Raw genomic sequence first — 27,499 nt, forward strand, 5'->3', positions numbered from 1 at the left:
CTAACTTATATTTAAAAATAAATTTTATTAAATATTATAGATTTTACTATTTTCTTACTAATATTTAATATAGATTTGATATATATTAAATCAATTTGTATAAAACTAATAAAAATGATATAAAATTGTATAATTATCAAAAAATTAGCCTAAACAATATTTATAAAATTTGTAGATATATAAGAAACTAATGATCTTACGATTAGATATTTAAATTTTTAAAAAATTGTAGAAATTTTTGAAAGCTTTAGTAATACAAATTGTATAATTACACAAAATAATAATATTTCGAAATTTGAAATGTTATATATGAATATATTTATTTTATAGATGATGTATGAGCTATTACCATATTTAAAAAAAGTTTACCAAAAAGAAATATCAATATTGAATGTAATATATGAATTATTACCATATTCTAATAAGTTTGCCAAAAATATAAATCAACATTAAATGAAATTATCCATGTCATATTTTTCTAGAAGTCATGTCATCAATTTTAGTAGCCATGTCATATTTGTTTTGTTAAATTGATTATAGAGAGGACACGTGGCAAAATCACTTCGCAAATATAGTCTAGGGGATATTAATTAAGTTATTTTTATTTAAATTTTTATATTTTAATAGAATATTTCATTAACTAATATTGTTGTGATATGTTTATATATGTGCTAGTTATTTACAAAAGTTTTATGAATTCAAATTAGTTATGACAAATATAAGGACCATATTATAAAATACAAATAATTTTAAAGTTGAGTTTGAAGTTTTGCTTTTGGAAAAAAACACTTTTAAACTTCAAATATAGAGTTTTGGAAACTTTAAAATAGAATTTCTTTTTGCAGATGCTCTAAGGACCCCTTTGAATACTCCCGATAAAGATGGCCTAACAAGTTATTTATTGCTCATAACATTTGAGGTTATCTCAGAAGTATATTAAATTATACACATTTACGTCCGATTGTTTGCAAGTATAGCGTTTGTCCATAATCGATATTAATTTTGGTAGAAGTTAAAAAGTTACCATACGCGTCACGTGAATTGTGAAAGCAACTAGTGACTCTCGCAGTCGCAGACCCAGTCTATATCCAACTTATCTATGACATTTTCTCTTACTTTTCAAGATAGAGAATTTTTAACTCGACTTTTCCATTGAAAATGTCAATATATGAAGCATACTATATACTAATTTATCCTAGGATACTCGCATATTATCACTTATCAAGTACTACTATATATAATGTTTTCTTCGACCATTTGTTTTCATCATAATTAGAGATGGAACCTCAGAGAAAACACTCGGCAGCCCTCCACACGTGTTATCCGTGCCGGCGCACCATTCTGTACAGAATATACGCCGTGATTCACACGTGTGGTATCATATCCCTCATGTACCACCATGCACACTCACTTGCCACAGCAGACACAACTCTAACAACATCTCTTCTTCTCATCGCCGACGTCGTTCTCGCCTTCATGTGGGCCACCACAACGTGCCTCCGGTTCAACCCGGTTCACAGGACCGAGTACCCTAAGAGATATTTAGCTAAACCGAAGGAGGACTTTCCAAAGCTGGACGTGTTTATATGCACGGCTGATCCATACAAGGAGCCTCCGATGATGGTGGTTAACACCGTCTTATCAGTGATGGCCTACGATTATCCTTCTGATAAGTTATCGGTCTATGTATCGGACGATGGAGGATCGTCGTTGACTTTGTTTGCTTTGATGGAGGCTGCTATGTTCTCTGAGCATTGGTTGCCTTTTTGCAAGAAGAATAGTGTTGAAGATCGGTCCCCTGAAGTTTATTTCTCATCAAAGTCACAATATTGGACTGATGAAGCTGAGAATATTAAGGTATGTATATAAAGTACGTAAGATACTAATACTTTATTATATTAACGTATGACAGAAAGAAACCAAGTTATGTACAGTACTAGATAAACCACATACCATAATATCGTGCATAATTACGTAGACATACAAAATAATCTTTACTCGGTGAAACAGACCATGTATGAAGATATGAAGATATGAAGAAGAGAGTAGAACATGGTGTGCATAGTAGCAAAGTTGATACTCGTCATGACCATCCTACTATTGTCAAGGTATTTTATCACTCATATTTTATTTCCGTTCGAGCTATACGCTCTGTAGATACTAATAAATAACAATGCCTTTTAATGTTCTCTTAAGAAAAACAAACGTTTCTATATTTACATAATAAGTTATCATTGGTGGGGGTACGTATAGGTGCTACAAAGTGACGAGATAGAGGTAATGCCAAACCTAATCTATGTATCAAGAGAGAAGAATGGAGCTTCACCACATCATTTCAAAGCCGGTGCTCTAAATACATTGGTTGGTATCAACTAAACTCTATGACTACCTTAAACCAGCTTTCGGATTAATATTTCGCTAACCACAAGTTTATTTTCATTGTAGTTACGAGTATCCTCGGTGATGACAAACTCACCGGTAATTCTAACGCTAGACTGTGACACGTACTCAAACAATCCAAGAAGCCCACTTCATGCTTTGTGCTATTTTTCAGACCCTAAACTCAATCCTAGTTTAGGATTTGTGCAGTTTCCTCAGAAGTTTCGTGGAGTAAACAAAAACGATATTTATGCATCCGAGCTCAGACGCCCCTTTGTCATCAGTATGGTTGGTTTTGATGGGCTTATGGGCTCGACTTACGTGGGAACAGGGTGTTTCTTTAATCGACGGGCTTTTTATGGACCTCCGACTAATTTGATTTTACCTGAGGTAGATGAGCTTGGACCAAATTGGATTGCTGATAGACCTATCAAGGGATATTTTGGCTTTGGCACACGATGTAGCTGGATGTAACTACGAGCGAAACTCCAATTGGGGATCCAAGGTTAGATGTAAATAAATTTTCAAACTTCGTGATGTATTATTTTTGTTTGTTTGTCTACATATATATATCCATATATAGTTCAAAAGAATCAAAATTATATAGATAGGTTTCAAATAGGAGTCAAAGGTAGAAGACTACACCATATGTACATAAATTTCATGATATTGTTCATGACTAACATATAGGTTTCAAATAGGAGTCAAAGGTAGAAGAAAATAAAATATGTTATTATTAAAAAAAAATAGGAGCCAAAGGTAGAGAAGACTACAAAATATGTTATATGCTATCTAAACGTTTATGTGAATTGACTAGGACATGTAGCCTAGTGGTGTTTTGTGACAATACTACATGAACTAGTTATAAGAACCATAAGTTTCTCCAATCTTAGATAATAGATTTAATATTTAGAAATAATATTTATTTTCTTGATTTATATGAAACATAGAGAATATCCTATATCATAGTAGATAACCGAAGTATAGGTCTAGACAATTTTTATTTATCTTTTGAGCATTCATAATATATTTATTTTTTAGTTACTTATAATATAAACTCCAGTTTAATCATTCAAAACTATGCAGATTGGATTCAGATATGGATCTTTAGTAGAAGACTACTATACAGGATATAGACTCCACTGTGAAGGGTGGAGATCAATCTTTTGCAACCCTCCAAAAATAGCATTTTATGGAGATTCTCCAAAATGCCTAATTGATGTAGTGAGCCAACAAAAAAGATGGACTATTGGACTTCTTGAAGTTGCCTTCTCGAGGTTTAGCCCTATCACGTATGGGGTCAGATCAACGAGCTTATTAACAGGCATGGCCTATTGCCAGTATGCATTTTGGGCGTTTTCGTCAATTCCTCTTGTCATCTATGGGTTCTTGCCCCAAGTCGCTCTCCTCTATGGAGCTAGCGTCTTTCCCAAGTCATCGGATCCATGCTTTTGGCTATACATCTTCTTGTTCCTTGGTGCATATGGTCAAGATCTATTAGATTTTGTATTAGAAGGAGGTACTTGTCACTGCTGGTGGAATGATCAAAGGATGTGGTTGATTAGAGGATTCTCTTCATTCATCTTTGGCTCCTTAGAGTTCACTCTTAAAACTCTAAACCTATCTACATATGGATTCAACCTCACTAGCAAAGTCAACGATGATGACACACAGAGTAAGAGATACGAGCAAGAGATGTTTGATTTTGGGGCCTCTTCGATCATGTTCTTCCCCATTACTACGTTGGCGATCGTCAATCTGCTTGCCTTTGTCTATGGGCTTTATGGTGTGTTCGTTTGGGGAGAAGGACTCGTACTTGAGTTGATGCTTGTAAGCTTTGCGGTGGTGAATAGCTTGCCGATCTATATGGCTATGGTTCTTAGGGACGATGATGGAAAATTACCAAAAAATGTTTGTATCTTAGCTGGGAGCCTCGCTTGTTTTGTTATTATGTCAGTTTTCTTCGTCCTCAAGTAACTGTACCTGTTTTGGGTTTGTAGTTTTGTAGTTTTGTAGTTTCACTTACCATAAGCTTTATGTATTGATTGTGGTAAACTAGAAGCAGTAATGGTATTGTGATGAATCTATGTAGCGAATAATATGATGACCATCTATCACATTTTGGTATCTTTTTTAAGGTATCTTGGATCAACAAAAAACTTGTAAACTGAAGTTTGAAACTATAACAGATAAAAACAATAACACACAATATCAGTGTTGATAAACACAAAATAACACATTTATGAACATTAAGAGGTTGATTGGGAAGAGTTGTAAATGTTTTCGACATCAATTTTTTCTTTCTAAAATAATCATATTTTACTTAAAAAAAATAAATTTATTCAATCTCTTTCAGACAGAGAGAGGGAGTACGATTTTGGTTTCGTAGTTTTTTTTTTTTCCGGCTTACTTGTCCACCAGTTGAACTTCTTCTCCGATTTTGAATTATCCGACCGGTTTGGTCTTCGACCGACGACACACCTTCTTTTTTGGTGGTCGATCGGCTTTTTTGTCTCCGCATTTCTCTTCCCTTTGAAGTCTGATGACGGTTCTCCGAGGGGATTTCCCGGTTTCGTTTGATCAACGTTTCTAAAGTTTCTCCGCTCAAGTGATTCTCCTTCCTAAGCTTCAATTGATTGTTCCTTGCCGCCTTTATTCTTTAGGTTAAATTTTTATATTAAAACAATTTATGGAGCCAGAAAACAATTCTATGCTTTTTAGTCAGGCACGGACTTGATTGTCTCTAATCATAAATTATAAGATAAGATTTAGGCAGATGCGTGACGAATGGTCAAGGCAGTGATTCATAGTCATCCATTTTCAAGTTAGGGAATTTTAACTTAATTTCTCCATTGAAAAAGTCACCACACACCATATATGAAAAAATAAAATATCTTCCTTTTTTTGTTTTTTAGTTATTCTAAGACTCGCGATAAATATACTACTATATATGATTTCTCGGAAACCATTTCTTTTCACCACAAAAATGGAACTTCAAACTACTCAACACTCGACAAAGCTCCACATGTGTCATCCGTGCCGACGCACCATTCCATACAGAATCTACGCCGTAGTTCACATGTGTGGTATCATAGCCCTCATGTACCACCATGCACATTCACTTTTCACAGAGCACACAGCTCTGTTAACATCTCTTCTTCTCATCTCCGACGTCGTTCTCGCTTCCATGTGGGCCAGCACAACGTCACTCCGGCTAAACCCGGTTCATCGAACCGAGTACCCTGAAAAATATGTTGCTAAACCGGAAGAGCACTTCCCGAAGCTAGACGTGTTCATATGCACTGCTGATCCTTACAAGGAGCCTCCCATGATGGTGGCCAACACGGTCTTATCAGTGATGGCTTACGGTTACCCATCTGATAAGATCTCTGTCTATGTATCGGATGATGGAGGATCGTCATTAACGTTGTTTGCTTTGATGGAGGCTGCTAAGTTCTCTGAGCATTGGTTGCCTTTTTGCAAGAAGAATAATGTTCAAGATCGGTCTCCTGAAGTTTATTTTTCCTTGAAGTCAAGTTCTTGGACTGAGGAAGCTGAAAATCTTAAGGTGTTTACTAATTATCCACTATTATCATCTACATATCCCCTAATCTCTCATAATTCAATCAAATAAAATTTCTTAAAGTACTCATTTTATTAGTTATTTTAATTATAATAATTTATTAGAATATCTCATATTGAAGTTCCAAAGTGATATATAAAGTATGTAGGCTTCTAAAGTAATTATTAAGTATTTACTATAATTTGAAGGCTTTTGCTAGAAGAGGTCATCCTAATCATTTATTTCATTATCTCTTTAGTTATAAGAACATCTCCACTTGAAGTTCTCACAAAAAGTTTCTCTTCTAAGGGTACTAATCATTTATTTCTTCACACTTACTACAATCTCTATTACGCAATTGTTAACTTTTAAAACAAGATTAAGCAATTTCCTAGTTCTATATCTCTACTTTCTTCTCAAAACTGTAAGCCTATAAGGCCATGCCTTGTACCTTGTATTTTTACATGCTTTTAGTTGGATACCTAGCAAAAAAAAAAAAAAATACATACAAAGTAATCAATTCGTGGTGAAACAGAAAATGTATGAAGATGTGAAGGATAGAGTAGAACATGTGGTGAATATTGGCAAAGTTGATCAAGATCAGTTTCGTGAGGTCTTCGATTTGTGGGACCACAAATTCACTCCTCAGGACCATCCAAGTATTATTAAGGTGAAATTTAATATATCATTATAATATATGTATATTACTATATTTTGAAACAAAAGGGATGACGCTCTATCATATATCACCAAAACCACATAGACTTTGATCATAATTCCATTTCCCCATCAAATGAAAGTTTGAATCATATTTCCACACCATATGAAAGTTCGAATTATGTTTCCACACAAACGTGGGTTAACTACGGTTTACTATCTATCAACTATACCAATTACTTGTTTTATCCAATAAAATAGCCAATTAAACCGAAATGATCTAATTTAAATCGGGTTTTGACCTGATTTAAACCTTATTTTACCTAAGAAACAAAGTCTCAATTTTTATATCTTCCCCTTTTGAAACCCTAGATTCAAAGCAGTGAAATTGAAAAAACCTCAGGATGAAATTCGACGTCGAATTCGAAGGGATTGTTTGCTTATAGTCGAAACCAATGAATTGTGCTAGTGCTCAGCCGAACCCATCTCTTCGTGACGAATCTGATGACGAAGAGGAAATGGAGAGAAATGCTTTCCGCAATGAAGAAGATGTAGCTGGTTTCACCGTTGAGCCTCATATCTGACACCATTGATGATCCACTTGAATATCCATAGACATTGTTCATCCTTCTCTTCAATCTCTTGGATTCCTCAATTCAATTTTGGGTTTACGGTTCATATGTTTTTTTTTTTTTTCTGATGAGATTTGGGGATTTTAATGGTTTAAATGGGTCGGGTCAGGACAATGATTTTGAGACTGAATCGGATTTATAATTAGTTTGTTTCTGTTTGAAACGGTTTAAGTAGGGTTTAATATAGGTTGGCCCAGATTAACCAAAAATATCGTATATATGTGGAATTAGAATTCGAACTTTCATATTGATGTGGAAAATGGAACTATGGTCAAAGTTTGTGTGAATTTGGTGATAGAAATAGAGAGTCAACCCGAAACAAAAGTTTATACAATAAAGATCTCATTTTTCTTTTAATTCATGGGCAGGTCCTACAAAATAACGAGACAGAGATAACGCCAAACCTAATATATGTATCAAGAGAGAAGATTAGAGCTACACCACATCATTTCAAAGCCGGTGCTCTTAATACATTGGTATACACTAAACCCTATCTTTTACCAGTTTTCGGTTCGGTTAACTGGTCTCTTGGTTAAGTCTTTCGTTAACCACATGCTTTATTTTCTTTGTAGTTACGAGTATCTTCGGTGATGACAAACTCACCAATCATTCTAACACTAGATTGTGACATGTACTCAAACAATCCCACAACACCTCTTCATGCTTTGTGCTATTTGTCAGACCCTAAGATAAATTTCGGTTTAGGATTTGTGCAATTTCCTCAGAGGTTTCAAGGAATTAACAGAAACGATGTCTATGCATCAGAGCTCAGACGTCCCTTTGACATCAATATGGTTGGGTATGATGGGCTTATGGGCCCAATTCACGTGGGCACTGGGTGTTTTTTCAATCGACGAATTTTCTATGGGCCTCCAGCTAATTTGATTTTGCCTGAGTTGGATGAACTTGCACCAACTAGGATTGCAGATAAGCCCATTAAGGCCCATACTGTTTTGGCATTGGCGCACAATGTGGCGGGATGCAACTACGAGCATAACACTAATTGGGGATCCAAGGTAATTAGATAAAACCAATAATCATAATCTCTTTATTTTTCCTGCTTGATATCTAAATTTCAAATTATCATGCAAAACTATGCAGATTGGATTCAGATATGGTTCATTAGTAGAAGACTACTACACAGGGTTCATGCTTCATTGTGAAGGATGGAGATCAATGTTTTGTAGACCCCAAAGAGCTGCTTTTTATGGAAGCACCCCAAAACGCCTAACAGATGTAGTGTGGCAACAAATGCGTTGGTCCATTGGTCTTCTTGAAATGGGGTTTTCAAGGTATAGCCCATTCACCTATGGTTTGAAGTCATTGGGCCTGTTTACAGGCTTAGGCTATTGCTACTATGTGGTTTGGCCGTTTTGCTCAATTCCAATTACCGTTTATGGGGTTTTACCTCAGCTTGCCCTAATATATGGGATTAGAGTGTTCCCCAAGCCATCAGACCAATGGTTTTGGCTTTACATCTTCTTGTCCCTTGGTGCATATGCGCAAGATCTGTCAGATTTTTTGTTGGAAGGAGGAACTTGTCGGAAATGGTGGAACGATCAGAGAATGTGGCTGATAAGAGGGCTCTCTTCATTCTTCTTTGGTATGATAGAGTACACTCTCAAAACCCTAAACCTCTCCACACCTGGATTCGATTTTGCGCCCTCTTCGTCCATTTTCTTACCCATGACCGCAGTGGCCGTCCTGAATCTCTTTGCTTTCGTCTCGGGGCTCTATGGTCTTTTCGCATGGGGAGAAGGACTCAGCCTTGAGCTGATGCTTGCAAGCTTCGTGGTGGTGAATAGCTTACCGATCTATGAAGCCATGGTGCTGAGGAAAGATGATGGAAAGTTACAAAAGGGTATTTGTTTCTTAGCTGGGATACTCACACTCGTTCTTATTCTGGGAGGTTACTTTTTACTCAAGTAACTTCATCTGTTAGGGTTTTTTTTTAAAAACAGTAAGTCCTCAGGCAGAAGACACAGAATATATATCCACTTTGTAATGGTGATGTGATACATTGTGGTCTCTTGCATCATATCTAATAAAATTTGAAGATTTACAACTTTTGTATTGATGATCTACTCGCTAACAAAATTTGTATTTGTTTATTTCTTTCGGGTCAATGAGTCAAACCGGTGACGTTTGAGAAGAGTCTGGATGGTCGTTGTCGTCCACCGAGGTTTTGGTCGAAGGGATGAAGACAGAGGAGCGACAGAGAGGGCAAGTGGTATGAGAATAGAGCCAAAGGTGAATACAATCGAGATGAAATATATGTTTGCATGAAGGCATTTCCACCAACTCTTCCTTTAACTCGAATTCTCCCAAACATACGCAACATCTGCACCAATTTTTTCAGTATATTAGTCAAACTTTCAATTCACCAAAAACAAGCAACAACCAAAGATAATATTAAACACAAAGACATTAAATTATATAATATATTCAAATTAGGATTGATTTTATATAAATATTGATCTTTGTCAATCTTGATTTTGGTCTTATCTAGAATTTTAACTTTCCGCCTTTTACTTTTAGTATTCTTTAGCTCTAAGCAACGGCCTAGAAACACTTATGTGTAAAGGGCATCTCAATTCGTATATTTCAACTTTCAACAGGATCATTCTCAGACATCTCAATTCGTATATCAACTCTGTTAACATAATTATTTAGAAGAATCTTGATAATTAAAGTTGAGCCTCATGAGAATTCATAAGTGGTAAGATTAAATATGCCACGTAGAAGATTTAATAGATTCATATGAATATGAAGCCACTGAAACGATCTCTAAGTTCCTAGTTCATATGAACTAAGTACGAGTAACTTACAGAGAATCTCTTGTTTCTAGCTCTTCATTGAAAAAAACGACATGAAGCTTGTCTTTGAGCTCTACTTTCACATCTAACAAACAAACCTGAAAAATATAACACAGTCAATCTCAGCACTATTCTTCATTAAACTTTATATAACATGATACCATGATAAATATGACCAAAGTCTACTAGTTCTTGGCGTGAATATTGATTCAGTGCTTTTGCATATATGTATATATCTACAGAGACATTGTGACACTTACCGAGGTGAGATGAGAAGAAGGCTGGTGGGTCGAGGAAACAGGAAGAATCATCGGAGGAGGAGAGGAGAGAGCAGAAGCTCTTCTCTTAAGGTAAAAAAGATAGAACAGGAGGAAGAGAATGATAGAGAATAAGATGGGAATGGAGAAGATGAAGGCTTGATAGAGTTTGAGTTGAACTGCTTGTGGATATAGGTGAGGTGAGATTGGTGTTTGAGGATCAACCATAATTTTTAGCTTTTTGAAATCACACCCACCAGAAAGAAATAAAACTGAAAGGAAAGACCCAAATGAGAAATGAAAGTTTTGATGGAAGTTGAGGAAGCACAAGAGGAGAGTATATATAGATATCCTGTGAATGTAATACATCTCTACCCAAAAGCAGGTAACTGTGCAACCATATTGGATATCATACTGGGATTCTCTTGTGGTATAAAATATCTATAAAAAATTATAGTAAAATAAAAGTGCCTTGTGAATGCATTTTATGTATCAAATATCACAATTTATATTTTTAGATTAAGTGAGTTTCATTCTTCAAATAAAAACTCAACATATATCCTAAAAACAGGGGTTCGATATGATGACATAAGAAACTTAAACTGTACATATCCCATGTGATGTGAATACATGTTTATGTACATAATCAGGAAGAGGAAAGTGGTGGAGAAAAGAGCCTTTTGGGGTATATAAAATAGCAGCGCATATATTCCTAATGCCTCTTTTAATATAATCAAAAGGAAACAAGCGAGTAAGCAGCTGATGAGGTTCCACCATTATCCATGCCTCTTAACCTCTGAAGAGCGTATTATTGGGGGTTCTTAGGATGGAGTTCTTATCGTCTCTTGACTTTTAACTAAAAAAGCTAAGAACCGGTTCTTAAATATTTTATTTAATAGCCGGTTCTTAACTTTTTTAGTTAAAAGTTAAGAGACGAGTTCTTCTATTCCGCTAAGAACCCCACCCTAAGAACCCCTCCAATAATCATGCTCTAAGTAAGCTCTTAAGAGATGGACCCCACCATTTTCTTAAAACCAGGCTCATTCTCCACTTCTGCAAGAGACGACTTTAATTGGGTTTTTTACTGTCCGCAGACCCCACTGACATATGGCAATCCGCAATTGGTTCGTTTTTATTTTTTTTATTTTTTTAAATCAAACAAAAAAAACCCTAAGAACCCTGTCTCGATCCTCACTAACATGGGACCTATATAATTATAATCCATCATTTCATTTCCTCACTCATTTTTTAAAATTGATCACCAACTTCAACCAATAGCAATACAACCACTTTGTTTCTATGTACATCTTCTATAAACATTCACTAGATTTTGACTTGCGCTTTCTAAACGCAAATTTGTTTTTTTTCATTTATTGATCGAAAACTAATTTACAAACTACCATTATTTTTGTTACAAACCATAACAATTGAGTTTTTAGGTTTTTATCATTTGTTTTTTCTTTCCAAAATATGGTATTTGTTCGAAATATGGTAGTTGTTCTCTAATAATGTTTGAGCTTTAAGATTTGTTTTCATATCCGACCTAGATTCATGGTTGAACCTGTAGACCCGATACATTGTATATAATCCGGTTCGGATTTAATGAAAAAATCGTTAATTAAAAATAACCCGGTAAAAACCCAAAAATTCACTATTACCCTTCAATATGATACTATTTATCCGATAAAACACAAAATATCTGATAGTAATTTTTTAAACAAATTGATTAAATTACTCATATTTTTTTAATATTACATAAATTAGTGATTCCTTAGAATTTGAAGAAATTTTATTATATTATCCAAATAAAAAAATGATAATATAAAAAAACTTTTTGATATGACAATATTAGTTTATTTTTGTTATTAATAACCTATTATAAGTTTGTCTTTTTATTTTAGATTTAAAAATTGATTTTAATATAATTTTTAAAATATTCTTGAACACTCGTAATTACCATATCAATATTATGTATAAAATGACATTATACATGGAAAAATGATATTCAAATATGTATATGATATATGGTGTAGGATATATGATTTGGTTTGTATTGAAAATCTGTATAAAATTCAAATGATTTATTTTGAATATTGATACATATATTTAAGAAAATGATATTTTCATGTTTGTTAATTTATTTATAGTTCATAGTATATTTATATTTATATTAAATTTAAAGTTAGTATATCTTTTAAATATATATATATGCCCATTATTTATAGATCTATTTAGATGTATTTATAGGCCCAAAACCAAAAGACTTATATGTCATTAATGAATTTTATTAATCTTTTATAAAAATAAAGATATTTTTGAAAAAACTGCAATTCTCGTTAAGAGAATGATCCTCTTTTAATGGTATTGATTTTTTTTATTCTTCTCTTTTACTTTCGGAAAGTGGTGATTACTTAAATGAAGATAAACCTATGGTCTCTTCACTTGGATTAGGACAAGATTCTGTACCAAAATCTAAGAATTTTCGGTTATTTATTTACAAATTTCGTAACAAAGTCAGACAGCCTACCAATATTTTAACTTCGCAAGGCTATCATGTAGCCTTCTCACAGTTTATCCAAAATAACATGTTTCCTAGTGAAACCGAACTCTAAACGCAAATCAAGGGTTAACCAATAACTTCATTTCTTAATTCTGTTAATTTTAAGGAAAACAGATACTTTATGAACAATAATTTTTCACTACCAGCAGAAGCAGAAAGGTGTTTTTATATCTTCTAATGACTGACACATAAACTTACCAATATGATTGTGCTTAGGGCCCAAATAAATATCTTGATTTAGGATTTGATCTGTGACCCACTTTTTCTCACTTTTTCTTTAGTGATAGACAGCTTTTTTGTTTTTCACGTTTGTTTATGGACAACTTGGCCCTTTTCCCCACTAATATATTTTATTAGGGCATTTATTTTGCCTTATATTCAAATGTTTGATCAAATTAACTAAAACATCTCCTATCATTCCTTTATAATATCTGGTGGAAAAGAACATTTACGCACACAGAGACTAAGATAAGCCTACTATGGATATTGTCATAAGAATATCTTTAATCTAGGCTCCACGGACTAAACTATACATATTTTTGTATCACTGGTGGTAGTGGATCCTGAGGAGTGATCTCCCTCGCTCATATGGGAATGATGAAAAGGATATCACTAACTTAGATTCTAAATAGATGAGTTTCTGGATTATATAAAAATACTTTATAAACTTTTGCTAAAATACTTTTTTCAAAAAAAAAACTTTTGCTAAAATATAAGTTATTAAAAATCCTGAACTTTTCATATCGTTTTAAAGCTTTTGGTAGGAGCACTACATACTAACTTTTAAGGTTACAGCTATGTTCTTCTTACGATTACAGGCTAAAGCACTCTTGTCTCCTATTTCATTATAATACAATTTCTTCTTAACATCATAAGAGCAACTCCGATGGTGGGTATCTTTAGCTATATTATAATATATTTTTTTTCAATAGTTAAGAACTTTTATCATAATTATAGATCCAATGGTGTTATCCAATATAGAGTCTTTAGAATTTTTTTTTTTAATCTTAGAAATTTAAAATTTTAAAATTTGAAATTAAAAATTTTTATTTATTGAAAAACAAAATGTAAACATACAATAATTAAACATCTTCATCATTATCAAACTTGTTCCAAATATTTTGAATCAAATCATATTTCAATTGTTCATGTATGTGCGGGTCACGAACACGACTCTGTATGTCAAGCATAGTATGGAAATTTGAAGGCTTCGGAGAATATGACATATCCACCTGTGAACTTCTGCTCGAGTCTCCTTCTTCAAACTCTGATGTATCATACTGAGTGTATTCATTGCGTTCATTTTCTACTATCATATTGTGCAGTATGATACATGTTCGCATAACCATCCCTATTTGTCTCTTGTCCCACAAAATAGCCTGGTTTTTCACTATTGCAAATCGAGCTTGCAAAACTCCAAAAGCACGCTCCACATCTTTTCGGGTTGTTTCTTGAACTTTAGCAAATAACTCTGCTTCAGGACCTTGAGGGTTTGAGATAGATTGGATAAATGTTGACCATTTTGGATATATGCCGTCTGTGAGGTAGTACGCCAAATCATATTGGTGTCCGTTGACCACATATTGTACCCTTGGAGCTCGACCTTGTAAAATGTCATCAAAAACAGGAGACCGATCGAGGACGTTAATATAGTTTAAGGTACATGGAGGACCAAAAAAAGCGTGCCATATCCAAAGATCTTGTGAAGCTACAACCTCCAAAACAATTGTTGGCTTTCCTGATCCATGTGTGTACTGTCCTTTCCAGGCGGTTGGGCAATTTTTCCACTCCCAATGCATACAGTCGATGCTTCCTATCATCCCAGGAAAGCCGTGTATCTCTCCAATATCGAGTAGTCGCTGAAGATCCTCTGGAGTGGGTCTTCGTAGATACTCATCTCCAAATAACTGTATTACGCCTTCTGTGAAATTGCTTAAACATGAAAGTGCTGTGCTTTCACCAAGTCAGAGATATTCGTCAACGGCGTCAGCATCACAGCCATAAGCAAGCATACGAAGAGCTGCCGTACACTTTTGTAGTGAAGATAGACCTAATCTTCCGACAGCATCTCTTCTTTGTTGAAAGAATGGAAAATTTTCTGAGAGGCGATCGACAATACGCATGAATACCGCCTTGTTCATGCGGAAACGCCATCTGAATAAATGAGGCGGAAATGTAGGATTTTCACTGAAGTAGTCATTCCATAGTCTTGTATGGCCCTCTTCGCGGTTTCGTTCGACATATGCACGTTTGCTTTGTTTCTTTGTTTGGTTCTTGACGATGTTGTTGTATGTGTCTTCAAAATATTCATCGACATCCTTATTCAATGCCGCATTCAATCTTCGATCGACTTCATCTCCCATACTGCAAAAAAAAAATAAAATTAGTAATCAGGTTTTAGAATCATGGTTAGAGTTAAAAAAATCAAAAAAAATTACTAATCAGGTTTTAGAATCATGTTTAGAGTTAAAAAAAATTACTAATCAAGTTTTAGAATCATGTTTAGAGTTAAAAAAAATTACTAATCAAGTTTTAGAATCATGTTTAGAGTTAAAAAAAAATTACTAATCAGGTTTTAGAATCATGTTTAGAGTTAAAAAAAAAATTTAGTAATCAGGTTTTAGAATCATATTTAGAGTTAAAAAAATAAATAAAAAATTACTAATCAGGTTTTAGAATCATGTTTAGAGTTAAAAAAAAACATTACTTGATAAGTAGTTATTTCAGAAGTAGTTGAACAAGAGGAAAGCTTGGAGAATTGGTTGAACTGTCTTGATTTGTTGGTTTAATTGTCGTGAAATTTAGAGAAGTAGAAGAGGAGGAAAGATTGGAGAATTGTTTGAAGTGTCTTGAGTTGTTGAGAAGTAGAAAGATCAAAGTTTGGAATAAGAGGAAAGAAATTTCATTGATGAGATGATACAAGTTCAGACTACAACAAGAGCAACACACACTGACTTATAAAGGGAAGTTCGAAATACAAAGCAACAACAACAACAAAGCAACACGTTACACATACAACCCGTGACTCTCCGACATGGAGATACAAAAGACATACAGAAAAAGCAAACTTCTGACTCGGTTTACATGAAAGTTAAGACCCGTGACTGAACAAGGAAGAGACACCATCTTTTGTCTTCATCTCGCACATGTCTTCTACTGATCCTGAAACAAAGCAACAACGAAATGAGTCAGTAAAGTAAATAAAGCAAACTAATCATGCAAACAAAGATAACTAAAGCTAACAAACCATCATGACAACATTTCAGACAACAATTTCGTTTTCAGTGCTAATTCCATATCAGACAGTGGCTCAGGCTTTGCAAGCAAACTAATTCCATATCAGACAGTGGCTCAGGCTTTGCAAGCAAACTTTGCCTTGAGATTTGCTTTTTCATCTCCATCAGCCCTTCAAGCTTGGTTAATTCTTCATCTTTTCCAGTTTTCTTCCTCTTACCCGCAGCCTTCGCAGCCTTAACCCCTATTGGTCTATCTTCTGGTTCTGCAACCGGAGTATCCGTAGTTTTGCGCTTATCCTTGTCCTTCTCTAGATAGGTGGAGCACCATTTCACATCATGCCTAAGCTCCCTCCATGCATGTTCCAAGTTGAACTTAATGTTCTGGTCACTGTTGAAGATATCCAAGGCAGCCTTCATCACATCGTTGTCATTTTGACCGCTTCTCTGCTCCCTCAATGCCGTGTCGTAGCAGCCAGCAAACTTGCAGACCAAATCATTGATCCTAGCCCATCTTTACTTGCATTGCCCTAGTTCTCTTGGCACTGTCCCAACCAAGAGAGGACTGGAGTTATAGTACTCTACAATCCTCTTCCAGAAGGTAGCACCTTTTTGTTCGTTACCGACGATTGAATCTTTGCTAGTGTTAAGCCAAACACCTATCAGGATTAAATCCTCCTTCACAGACCACTTTCTCCTCTCTTTGACACTTGACTCTTGCAGAGATTGGGTACTAAACAAAGGAGTCTCTGCAGAGTCAAGGTCAACTGATCCTTGGCTCGCTAAGAGATTAACAAAACTAGAGGAGCTTGCCATTTAAGATGAAGTGTGATTCTCTACTAGTATTCTACTAGGATTAAATAAGGGATTCTACTATGAATACTAGTAGAAAACTGTCTTATCAGAACAGCTAGAGACAATTTCATGAAGTTTTAGTTTGCAAAATGCAGTTAGGGTCTATTTAATGAAGTGTGATTCACTAAGGCAAAGTTATTTTTTCCTAACTACACAGTTACCGACAGTCCTATCCGTTTCAATTCAAACAGCTATGTTCTTTAACCAGGAAACTAATGCGGTTGAGTTTAAAGACTAACCTCAGAAGAGTCGCTCAAGTTCAGATACCCGCTTTACCAACATTTTAACCTGTGCCTGAACAGACATAAGACAAACCAAAACACATGGGTTAGAAAGATAGTACAAACACCAATTTTATGATACCGAAAAAAAATATAAACTCACCTTAAGTGCCTCACACTCTCTAAGAAGGTTTGTGGGAACCGAAATTCACACCGTCGATTATAATCAATAATAATGGAGGAAAACAGAGTGAACCCGTTTTTCCTTGAAGGTCCGAATTCTCTGCGTAATCACTTTAGAACGATAAAAAGATAGATAATCGCTCAGAGGCGTTTTATTGAATAGTATGAATACAAGATTTCTCCGAGAGGAGTAGAGATATGCTAACTATCGGAACAACAGGACAAGAGGTGGCCAAGACGTTCTATGCCTTGCCGTGCTAGTCTAACCACCTAAGCCCTAAGTTCTCTAAGCTACCATGAGTTCTCTAAGTCTAAATTCTCGGATCCCTTTTTCTTCTGCTCCGGCTCTCCTTATATAGTCGCTCTAGGTCGGTGGCCCATCCTTCGCCTTCGGACCCAAGTCTATCTCATTCGGGAATATTCCATTTTTCGTCGATCTTGATAGTTATCCTCGAATCTTTACATTTATCGTATTTCTGCGAGTTAGGACAAACCGTCATAACTTTTATGGGCTCGAATCCCTTCTGAGAGCGTAGATGGGCCTCTAGACCAGTCTGGATCCTTGCGGACCGTTCTTAGGCCTTTTGGCGTTTATATGATTTCTCGGTTTTGGTTATAAAACTTCGAAAATAACTTTAATCAAAACGAAACGAGAAGTATATGGCCCCGAAGGTCGGATATTACAGCTATACGGAGGATACGGGAGTCGAAGTAAGTCGGACAGGCCGGAATCAGGTCGAGCTCGCCGGGCGAGCCAACTCGCGTGACGACCGAACTCGCCGGCGAACACAACCACACGACGGTTCAGCTCGCCGGCGAGCTGACCGGCGCGATGGCTGAGCTCGCCGGGCGAGTGCAACCACACGACGGTTCAGCTCGCCGGCGAGCTGACCCGCGTGATGGTTCAGCTCTCCGGCGAGTAGCTTTTGTGCGGGATTCGCTCGTTCGTTCACTTCCGATCTTTCTTTCAGTGAATGTTTTGCGAGAAATCCGTGAATAAGAAATAATCATAGCCGTTGATTTTGAAATAACCGTTTTTGACCCCAACAGTTAGCTCCCCAGCACGTAAGACTCGAAGACGATTTTGCGGGCGAGTGATATGAATTAGAAATCGAAATCTTTGGCTAAGAATATTTATTGCGGAAATCCACGTCACCCTCATATCCTTATAAGTAGCAATTCACCACTCCTCATTCTTCACACATCTCTTTCTCTCACATTCTCTTTTCTTCAAACTACCTATCAAGAATGTCTTCCTCCCCAAGTGAAAAGAAAAACTCCGACGTCGAGATGGGTGATGTCAACTCGGCACTTCCGACTCCGGCCATGCACGAAGCTACTCCAACCTTCATCGCCGGGTTTCTTTCTTTCAAAGAAAGACTGTCCAGACGCAGTGCCGGGAAGGAAGGGGGTCGGATTCAGCCTGAGGTGCCAGCTATCCTTTCTTCGCCTGCGATGTCGACCTCGGCTGGAGGAAACAAGTCCCCTGGTGATGCCACGCCCCTCGCAGAATCGGCCATGGTTCCTGTTCAAGTTCCGGAGGTCTCGGCTCAACCCTCGGGCTCTTCGACCACACCAGTCCCAGCTCCTAAGGAGGAGAAGGCGACGAAATTGATGCCTCCACCTTTTGATAGGAAGGAGATCGTCCTAGGGCTTCCCGCGTCCAGTGCTGCTCCTTTGACCAAATGCCGCAAGAGGACTGGCGCTGCGACCGAGACCGTCAAGAAGATGAGATGTACCGCTGGCGCGGAAGGGGAGCCCTCAGGACCTTTGTCGCAACATTGTGCCAAGGTTTGTTTTGACTATTTTCGGCATGAGCCATCTTGTTGTACGATTATCCTTACCCTTATTTCATGTATAGTTTGTATCCCTGATTGACTGGATGCTCAGCGACTGCGGATCAGAGATGGAGCGTTTGACAAGGGGCCTCGCTGAATCGCGAGAGGTGTTGAAACAAGCCGAGGCCGCGTTGAAATCTACTGAAGCCGCTCGTGCTGCTGAGCTCTCTCAGCTGGAGGTTCGGGTCAGCGATCACGAGCGGGACCTCGGAAAGTTGGTGAGTGCATTGTTCAAGCTGAAGAAAGAGAAGAAGAGCAAGGCTTCCAAAGTCCGTCGTCTCCAGCGTGAAATTCAGAACCGAGAAAAGTCGAGGACTATTGTTTCGAGGGATGATTTTCACGCTCGCCTGACGAGGATGGCTGTTCTGTTCGATTCCCACATGGCGGTCCATGAGAAGAACCTGGCTCTGGCGAGCGTCGAGGGAAGCCTGAACGAGATCCACCTGCTTAAAGGCGACATGGTTCCGACTCTGGACTCCAAAGAAACCAGGCTGTTGTCTCGCAAGGAGGAATTGAAAGCTTCCGAAGGGGACTTAGACTCTATCCTCTCTCAGCTGCGGTTCGAGTGCACCCTCACGCCGTGTTCGGGAGAGACCGAGGGGCATGGCCCCGTGGCTCAAGAAGGTGGAGATGTTGCGAGCGGGAGAGGAAACGACAAAGCAGCCGAGGGAGGCAATGGCTGTGAGGTTGAGGATGAAGGTAGTGCTCCGAGGAGTGCTTAGGGTAATGATCCTTTCAGGGATTTTTTTTCCTGTTTCGGCCTGTTTGTGATGCCACAGTGTGCATGTTTTGGGACTGGTCGTTGGCGGCTTTGAATCCCTGCCCTTGTTTGGGCTTTTTTTATATTGCTTGGCTCAATCTATAAAATCTTTTCGGCTTATTATAAATCGAGAGAACTCCGGGTTTTTCGAAGTTAGAGGGCGAAGGAGTGAGTTGTCGTCTCGTTCCTCGCCCCCAGACGATCACCGTATCCATAGTCTGTTGAGCGCGCAGCTTTTTCTTTGTGCGAGGACTCGTGAAAACGTATAGACTTAAGTAATGAGACAAGTTTTGGGATCTCATATCGGGATGTCGATATTATTCCTTTGAGATTTCAGGATCCAGCAAGACTGGGTTTAGGGCAAGACCTAGGTTTACTTTCGGACTAAGGCTATGCGATGACAAGTCGGCTTTCGTTTTGCCTGTTTGCGATTTCTACCTGATTCATACCGATATAAAGTCCGCGAAGTGTTATCGGCTTATATGACTTGTCTTGGCATGAATCGAGCTACTTCCAAAGGCCGTTTGGAGGTGCTGGCCAAAATTTTGGATTTTCTTATATAGCGCGCTATGGTATCCTTGTCAGATGTAAGAGAGCCTATCCTTTCGAGGGCGGCTAGTGTCTGTTTAGGACGTTAGGGTTCGTTTGTTGTAATCAGCAACAAAGAAGCGATGCCATTTTAAAGGCATTTCACCGTTAGAGGTATGTTGATTTTGGAAACAAGAGTGTTGTTTCCATAAATGTTGGAAAGAACGTAACTTCAAGCGTGTTGCGACGTCTCACATTGCCAGAAGTTAATCTTTTTATCTTTTCTTTTGTTTTGAGCCGCGTTTTTCTTGCGGGCTTTTTACCAAGGATGCTTTTTTTAATGAGCATTCGTGGGTTTGTTGGTTTTAGCGTGAAAGCTGATTTAGGCATTCTGGGCGAGTTCTGGACCGCCGTTCTGGCCGTTTGTCGGGTAGTGGGCTTAGCGATTGTAGCATCGCGTTTTTTTTTTTGTAAAAAGTTTCGAAAAGATAGACTTTTTTGAAAGTTGTGGGAGTATACGAGTATACGTACCCCCCCCCCCCCCCCCCTTTTTTTTAAGATGGGGGGATAGCCGAACTCACTGGGCGAGCTGCCTTCGTACCTTTTTTTCGGGGATCAAGCCATCTCGTAGTTCTTTGGATTCACTTTACGATTAGTGGTAGTATTTCTTAAGATGCATCGTGTTCCAGGTTCTTTGGATCTTGACGTCCTTCATGTTTGCGATTTGGTATGATCCTGGTCGGACTACCTTTATGACCTTGTATGGACCTTCCCAGTTTGCTCCCAGTTTTCATGCGTTACGTTCGACAGTGTTTTGGAAGACTTTGAGAAGGACCAGGTCGCCTTCTTTGAACCTGCGATGGCGAACGTTTGAGTTGTAGTATTTTGCGGCGGCGTGCTGGTAATTTTGGATCCGTATGAGAGCTTGATCTCGCCGCTCGTTAATAAGATCGAGTTCGTCCAGCAGCATTGCGCTGTTAAGATTTTCTCGTTCGGGGAGGAATCTTCTCCGTACTCCGGGAAATTTTACCTCCGCGGGTATCATACATTCCATTCCGTAAACGAGGGAGATTGGGGTTTCACCCGTAGCCCGTCTCGGGGTCGTACGAAGCGACCAAAGAACTCCTTCGAGCTCTTCTGCCCATCGCCCCTTTTTGGCTTCTAAGCGCTTTTTTAACCCGTCGAGGATGGTTTTATTGATGGTCTCTGCCTGGCCATTGCACTTTTTGTTGATGGTCTCTGCCTGATCATTGCACTGCGGATATCTGGGAGTCGACTTGGTCAGTCGTATCTTCCACTTCTCGCAGAATGCTTTGAATCGGGCAGAGAAGAACTGAGTTCCGTAGTTTGTCACGATTTCGTAAGGGACCCCGTGTCTGGTGATGATGTTCTTCCATACGAAGTTCTCGACTTGTACGTCTTTGATACTTGCGTAGGAATCTGCCTCTACCAACTTGGAGAAGAAATCCGTGAGGACCAGGAGGAAGCGTTTCTGCTTCGAGTTGTGTAATGGCCCGACGATATCCATGGACCATCGCATGAAGGGATACGGAGACGAGATGGACGAGAGGACTACCGCGGGTTGATGGATTGTCGGCGCGTGCCTTTGGTATTTTTCGCACTTCCGTGCGAACTTCTCGCGGTCTTTGATCATAGTCGGCCAGTAATAACCATGGCGTTTTATTTTTACGGCCAGAGATCTTCCGCCGGAGTTGTTTTCACATGATCCGGAATGAACCTCCTCCATTACTCTTCTTGCTTTTTCGCCTTCGGCGCAGGTCATGAGTGGGCCGGAGAATCTCCATTTGTAGATTTCTCCTTCTACCGTTACATATCGCGCGGCCTGGGTCTTGATTTTCCGGGCTGCCCATTTCTCAGTGGGAAGCTTTCCGTTGATTGTGTATGCTCGGATTGGTTCTAGCCATAGGCTGTCACAGCCGTATTCCGACTGATCCACGTTTTCTTCTGGTGGGTCTTCGACTTCCTCCGCATTTTCGATTTGTGCTCGAATCAGATTGGCGACCACTGGTGGTCCGATGTTTGGGTGTTTGATGAACTCGACGGGGATTACTCGTCTTAGTCCAGAATCTGAACTTGATGCGAGTGCGGCCAAGGCATCCGCCTGAGTGTTTTCTGAGCGAGGAATCCTAGTGAGGGCGAAGTGGTTGAAGTTTCGGGAGAGGTCTTGGATGAGTTTTAGATATGCATCCATTCTTTCGTCCCTCGCTTCGTTTTCTTCGCTGTACTGATTTGCGACTAACTGAGAGTCACAGTAAGCGTGAATGTTGCGGATCTTAAGCCCATGGGATAATCGTAATCCTGCGACGAGTGCTTCATATTCGGCCTCGTTGTTCGACGCATGAAACTCCAATCAGAACCATTGTTCCAAGACTTCGCCGGTCGGAGACGTGAGCCGGATTCCAATCCTGGATCCTTGTCTGGACGATGATCCGTCGACGTGAAGGATCCAGGTTGAGTCTGGTTTCGTGTTTGTCATATCTCCCGTGGGCAATTCTACCAAGAAGTCCGCTAGTACTTGAGATTTTGCGCAGGTTCTTGGGCGGTATTCCACATCGTACTCGCTTAGTTTGATTGCCTATTTTGCGAGTCGTCCTGACTGACTCGGACTGTGCAAGATCGTTCGCAGGGGCAAGGTGGTGAGGATTATTATGGTATGCGACTGAAAGTACGGCCGGAGTTTCCTTGCCGATGTCACAACTGCGAATGCTAGTTTCTCCATCAGGGGATACCGGGTCTCAACGTCCAGTAACGTTTTGCTTATGTAGAAGATTGATTTTTGCTCACCTCGTTCCTCTCTAATCAAAACGCCGCTTACCGCTGTTGTGGAGACTGCGATGTACATGAATAAGGGTTCTCCCTCCACTGGTTATGCGAGGACGGGAGTGGCTAGGTAACGTTTTAGCTGTTGGAAAGCTTTCTCACATTCCTCCGACCATTCGAACTTCTTATTACCTTTCAGCGTGTCGTAGAAAGGAAGACACTTATCCGTCGAGCGCGAGATGAAACGGTTCAAGGCCGCAACTCTTCCGGTTAGCCTTTGGACTTCCCGTTTCGTCCTTGGCGAGACCATCTCTATTAACGCGTTTATCTGCTTAGGATTGGCTTTGATCCCTCGACACGTGAGTAGGTACCCGAGAAATTTTCCTGATGCCACCGCGAATCTACACTTTGCAGGGTTCAGTTTCATGTTGTGGGCGTTAAGTTTTGCAAAGCACTCCTCCAAATGGGAGACGTGGTCGTGCTCGTCAAGAGACGTTAAGAGCATGTCATCGATGTATACCTCCATAGTCTTGCCGAGCTGTTCGGAGAAAATTCGATTGACAAGTCGCTGGTAAGTGGCGCTTGCATTCTTGAGACCGAAAGGCATTACTTTGTAGCAATATGTTCCCCGATCGGTGATGAACGCAGTTTTCTCACGATCGTCGGGATTCATCATGATCTGATTGTACCCGGAGAAGGCATCCATAAATGATAAGAGTTTGTTCCCTGCTGTTGCTCCGACCAGTCGGTCGATGTGCGGGAGTGGGAAGCAATCCTTTGGACAGGCCTTGTTGAGATCGGTGAAATCGACGCATACTCGCCATTTGCTGTTTTTCTTTTTGACCACGACCGGGTTAGCGAGCCAGTCTGGATACCTAACTTTTGTTATTGATCCGACCTTCAGGAGTCTTTCGACTTCCTCATTTACCGCGGTGGCACGCTCCGGTCCTAGCTTCCGCCTTTTTTGTTTGACAGGTCTGTAGGTCGGATCGATGTTAAGCTCATGACACGTTATGCCGATATCGATCCCTGGCATGTCTTCCGCGGCCCAAGCGAACGCATTGAGGTTCTTTTTGAGACAGGCGATGAGCTCTGTCTTTAGTGGCTAGCGGAGGTTAGCTCCAATCTCGACGCATCGTTCCGGAGAGGATTCGTCGAGGCAGATCGAATTTACCGGTTCGCAAGTCGGTTCGCGCTTCCATTCTAGGGCTTCGGCCCTTTGAGATTGCCAGAAGACTTCCGAGTCTCGTTCCGGGGCGTTCTCATCGAGAGTCAGCTTTCTTTTCTTTTTATGGGAAGTTTCGATCCCCAAGTTTTTTCTTTTTAACTTGGCGGCGAAACATACTTGCGACATCCTACGGTTTCCTTGTATAGTTTCGACTACACAAGGGGTTGGAAACTTAAGGCACAGATGGAATATCGAAGGGATCGCCCGCATGGAATTCAGCCATGGAGTACCGACGATCGCGTTGTACGATGTTGGGCGGTCGATGACTAAGAATTCCGTGATTTTGGTGATGCTCCCGGCTTTAACAACGAGGTCGATCGAGCCGAGACTCATAGTAGCTTTTCCTGAGAGTCCGAATATCGGGCTGGGTCTGTCCGTAACGGCACACAGATCGATATCCATTCTTTCGAGGGTGCTTTTGTAGATAATATTGGCCGTGCATCCGGTGTCGACCAACACTCTCGATACGTCGATGTCCTGGATCGTCATCTCGATGACAAGGAGATCGTTGTGGGGTTTGGCCTGATCGGCCGTTGCCCGGTCCTTGAAAGAAACGACATCGTTAGCTACTGGAGCGGACATCCTGTGTCTTTTATAGTTTAGTGATTTTTGAGTTAGAGAATTCGTCAAACCCCCCCCCCTTTCCTTTTAGCGCCAAACTGTGGGAACCGAAATTCACACCGTCGATTATAATCAATAATAATGGAGGAAAATCGAGTGAACCCGTTTTTCCTTGAAGGTCCGAATTCTCTGCGTAATGACTTTAGAACGATAAAAAGATAGATAATCGCTCAGAGGCGTTTTATTGAATAGTATGAATACAAGATTTCTCCGAGAGGAGTAGAGATATGCTAACTATCGGAACAACATGACAAGAGGCGGCCAAAACGTTCTATGCCTTGCCGTGCTAGTCTAACCACCTAAGCCCTAAGTTCTCTAAGCTAGCATGAGTTCTCTAAGTCTAAATTCTCGGATCCCTTTTTCTTCTAAAACCTACTCTCCTTATATAGTCGCTCTATGTCGGTGGCCCATCCTTCGCCTTCGGACCCAAGTCTATCTCTTTCGGGAATATTCCATTTTTCATCGATCTTGATAGTTATCCTCGAATCTTTACATTTATCGTATTTCTGTGAGTTAGGAAAAACCGTCAAAACTTTTTCCCTTCTGAGAGCGTAGATGGGCCTCTAGACCAGTCTGGATCCTTGCGGACCGTTCTTAGGCCTTTTGGCGTTTATACGATTTCTCGGTTTTGGTTATAAAACTTCGAGAATAACTTTAATCAAAACAAAACGAGAAGTATATGGTCCCGAAGGTCGGATATTACAGCTATACGGAAGATACGGGAGTCGAAGTAAGTCGGACAGGCCGGGATCAGGTCGAGCTCACCGGGCGAGCCGACTCGCGTGACGGCCGAACTCGCCGGCGAACACAATCATGCGATGGTTCAGCTCGCCGGCGAGCTGACCGGCGCGATGGCTGAGCTTGCCGGGCGAGTTCAACCACACGACGGTTCAGCTCGCCGGCGAGCTGACCGGCGTGATGGTTGAGCTCGCCGGCGAGCTGACCCGCGTGACGGTTCAGCTCTCCGGCGAGTGGCTTTTGTGCGGGATTCGCTCGTTTGTTCACTTCCGATCTTTCTTTCAGTTAATGTTTTGCGAGAAATCCGTGAATAAGAAACAATCATAGCCGTTGATTTCAAAATAACCGTTTTTGACCCAAACAAGGTTCTCATGGCGGAGAACTTTCTGTTTGAGCCTCTCAACCTCTTCTTGCACACCCATAACCCATGGTTTCCTGTAATGAAGACGGTCATTCTGCCAAAAGAAAAAAAAATGGTCAAATAGCAAACATATAACCGCTAATAAATGAAAGAGATAGAAAGAAACTTCATACCTTGAAGTCTTTGCAAATGAAGTATCTTTTCCCAGGGAGGTAGTCATATGTATCTTTTTCATCTATAATTTCCTTCATGATTGATCCACAGGGGCACAGTTGGGGAATCCCCTGCAGCGAATTTGATACGAAATCAACCCTCTGGTAGTATGCTTTGTAGGCTTTCATATCTCGCTGTTCTTCATCCATTTCAGAACCTGCAGGAAGAAAAAATGTTGATTAAATACATTGTAACCATTGCAAACATATAACCGATTCTAAATCGACAAATATTATAAAACCCAGACGATTCTCATTCAAAAAAAAAAATTCAAATCAAGAACCAAAACCCTAAATCGATTGTGAACTCAATCCCGAACCTCTAATCGAGACGATAACAACAAACAACCGAAGCGAAAATGAAAAAAAAAAATCAAACCCAGACGATTCTCATTCAAAAAAAAAATTCAAATCAAGAACCAAAACCCTAAATCGATTGTGAACTCATTCCCGAACCTCTAATCCAGACGATAACAACAAACAACCGAAGCGAAAATTAAAAAAAAATCAAACCCAGACGAAAACCATAAATCGATTTTAATCCCCAATCCGATTTGAAATCCTAAATTTTTTTAAACACCACAATCGAACCCTTAAACGTGATGAAATCAACATGCATCAACTCGAGAAGGAAAAAAAAAAGATAAAGCTCGGATTTTACCTTCAAAAGTAACGATCGCAAATCGCCTCTCTATCGCCTCTCTTTCTGCTCTGTTTTTTTTTTCGGCTACGAGATAGAATGAGGTTGGTTCGCGTGTTTTTTCTCTCCCCTAGCAAAAGACAACCCTAATCCGAACCAATGAGATAGCGCCAGCGCATTAAGGACTTCGTCCTTGTTATCCTTAATTAAGGATCATCCTTAAGTTTGCACTCCTTTTTAAATGTTTATTTAATCAAAAACCGCTAAGGATTATAGCTAAGGATTATCTATAATCCCGCGTTGTACATGCTCTAAGGAGCAACAAACTTTGATGACTGCAAAACTTTGATGACTGCAATACCCTTGAATTAAATAATATCACTCAAATTACTACCTCTTTTCTTTCTCTTTTTTTGAACAAAACACACAAATTACTT

General features: G+C 39.3%; 4 protein-coding genes and 1 pseudogene across 5 annotated transcripts; 2 read left to right on the forward strand and 3 right to left on the reverse strand.

Moving 5' to 3' along the window:
• The first annotated feature begins 601 nt into the window (after positions 1-601).
• On the forward strand, positions 602-5,185 carry LOC106373140 (annotated as a pseudogene).
• Positions 5,186-5,329: 144 nt separating this feature from the next.
• LOC106376003 (cellulose synthase-like protein G2) lies at positions 5,330-9,297 on the forward strand. Of its 2 annotated transcripts, XM_013816039.3 has the most exons (5): positions 5,332-5,947; positions 6,477-6,611; positions 7,599-7,706; positions 7,803-8,246; positions 8,332-9,297. In XM_013816039.3, the coding sequence occupies exons 1-5, from the start codon at positions 5,366-5,368 to the stop codon at positions 9,157-9,159; spliced, it is 2,097 nt and encodes a 698-aa protein (XP_013671493.2). In that variant the 5' UTR covers positions 5,332-5,365; the 3' UTR covers positions 9,160-9,297. The 2 variants fall into 2 exon arrangements, with proteins under 2 accessions (XP_048600079.1, XP_013671493.2); XM_048744122.1 differs by lacking the exon at positions 6,477-6,611 and having other exon boundaries at positions 5,330-5,947.
• LOC106376005 (probable E3 ubiquitin-protein ligase RHA4A) lies at positions 9,199-11,067 on the reverse strand. The gene is made up of 3 exons (XM_013816041.3): positions 10,307-11,067; positions 10,059-10,144; positions 9,199-9,571 (listed from the first exon to the last, which is right to left on the reverse strand). The coding sequence occupies exons 1-3, from the start codon at positions 10,670-10,672 to the stop codon at positions 9,361-9,363; spliced, it is 663 nt and encodes a 220-aa protein (XP_013671495.2). The 5' UTR covers positions 10,673-11,067; the 3' UTR covers positions 9,199-9,360.
• A 10,204-nt stretch (positions 11,068-21,271) lies between these two features.
• On the reverse strand, positions 21,272-22,693 carry LOC106425572. The gene has a single exon (XM_048743667.1). The coding sequence runs from the start codon at positions 22,691-22,693 to the stop codon at positions 21,272-21,274; it is 1,422 nt and encodes a 473-aa protein (XP_048599624.1).
• Positions 22,694-24,367: 1,674 nt separating this feature from the next.
• LOC125579811 lies at positions 24,368-25,072 on the reverse strand. The gene has a single exon (XM_048743668.1). It carries the CDS (start codon positions 25,070-25,072, stop codon positions 24,368-24,370), a length of 705 nt encoding a protein of 234 aa, XP_048599625.1.
• Positions 25,073-27,499: the final 2,427 nt, after the last annotated feature.

The sequence above is a fragment of the Brassica napus genome, chromosome C1 (genome assembly GCF_020379485.1).
Source record: "Brassica napus cultivar Da-Ae chromosome C1, Da-Ae, whole genome shotgun sequence".
Classification (NCBI taxonomy): domain Eukaryota; kingdom Viridiplantae; phylum Streptophyta; class Magnoliopsida; order Brassicales; family Brassicaceae; genus Brassica; species Brassica napus.

Coding starts and splice junctions, on each gene's coding strand:
- LOC106376003 (XM_013816039.3), top strand. CDS start 5,366: ATGGAACTTCAAACTACTCAACACTCGACAAAGCTCCACATGTGTCAT. Junction 6,612..7,598: donor ACCATCCAAGTATTATTAAG/GTGAAATTTAAT, acceptor ATTCATGGGCAG/GTCCTACAAAATAACGAGAC. Junction 8,247..8,331: donor ACACTAATTGGGGATCCAAG/GTAATTAGATAA, acceptor AAAACTATGCAG/ATTGGATTCAGATATGGTTC.
- LOC106376005 (XM_013816041.3), bottom strand. CDS start 10,672: ATGTATTACATTCACAGGATATCTATATATACTCTCCTCTTGTGCTTC. Junction 10,145..10,306: donor CTTCTTCTCATCTCACCTCG/GTAAGTGTCACA, acceptor TATATTTTTCAG/GTTTGTTTGTTAGATGTGAA. Junction 9,572..10,058: donor CTAGAAACAAGAGATTCTCT/GTAAGTTACTCG, acceptor AAATTGGTGCAG/ATGTTGCGTATGTTTGGGAG.
- LOC106425572 (XM_048743667.1), bottom strand. CDS start 22,693: ATGGATGCATATCTAAAACTCATCCAAGACCTCTCCCGAAACTTCAAC.
- LOC125579811 (XM_048743668.1), bottom strand. CDS start 25,072: ATGTCCGCTCCAGTAGCTAACGATGTCGTTTCTTTCAAGGACCGGGCA.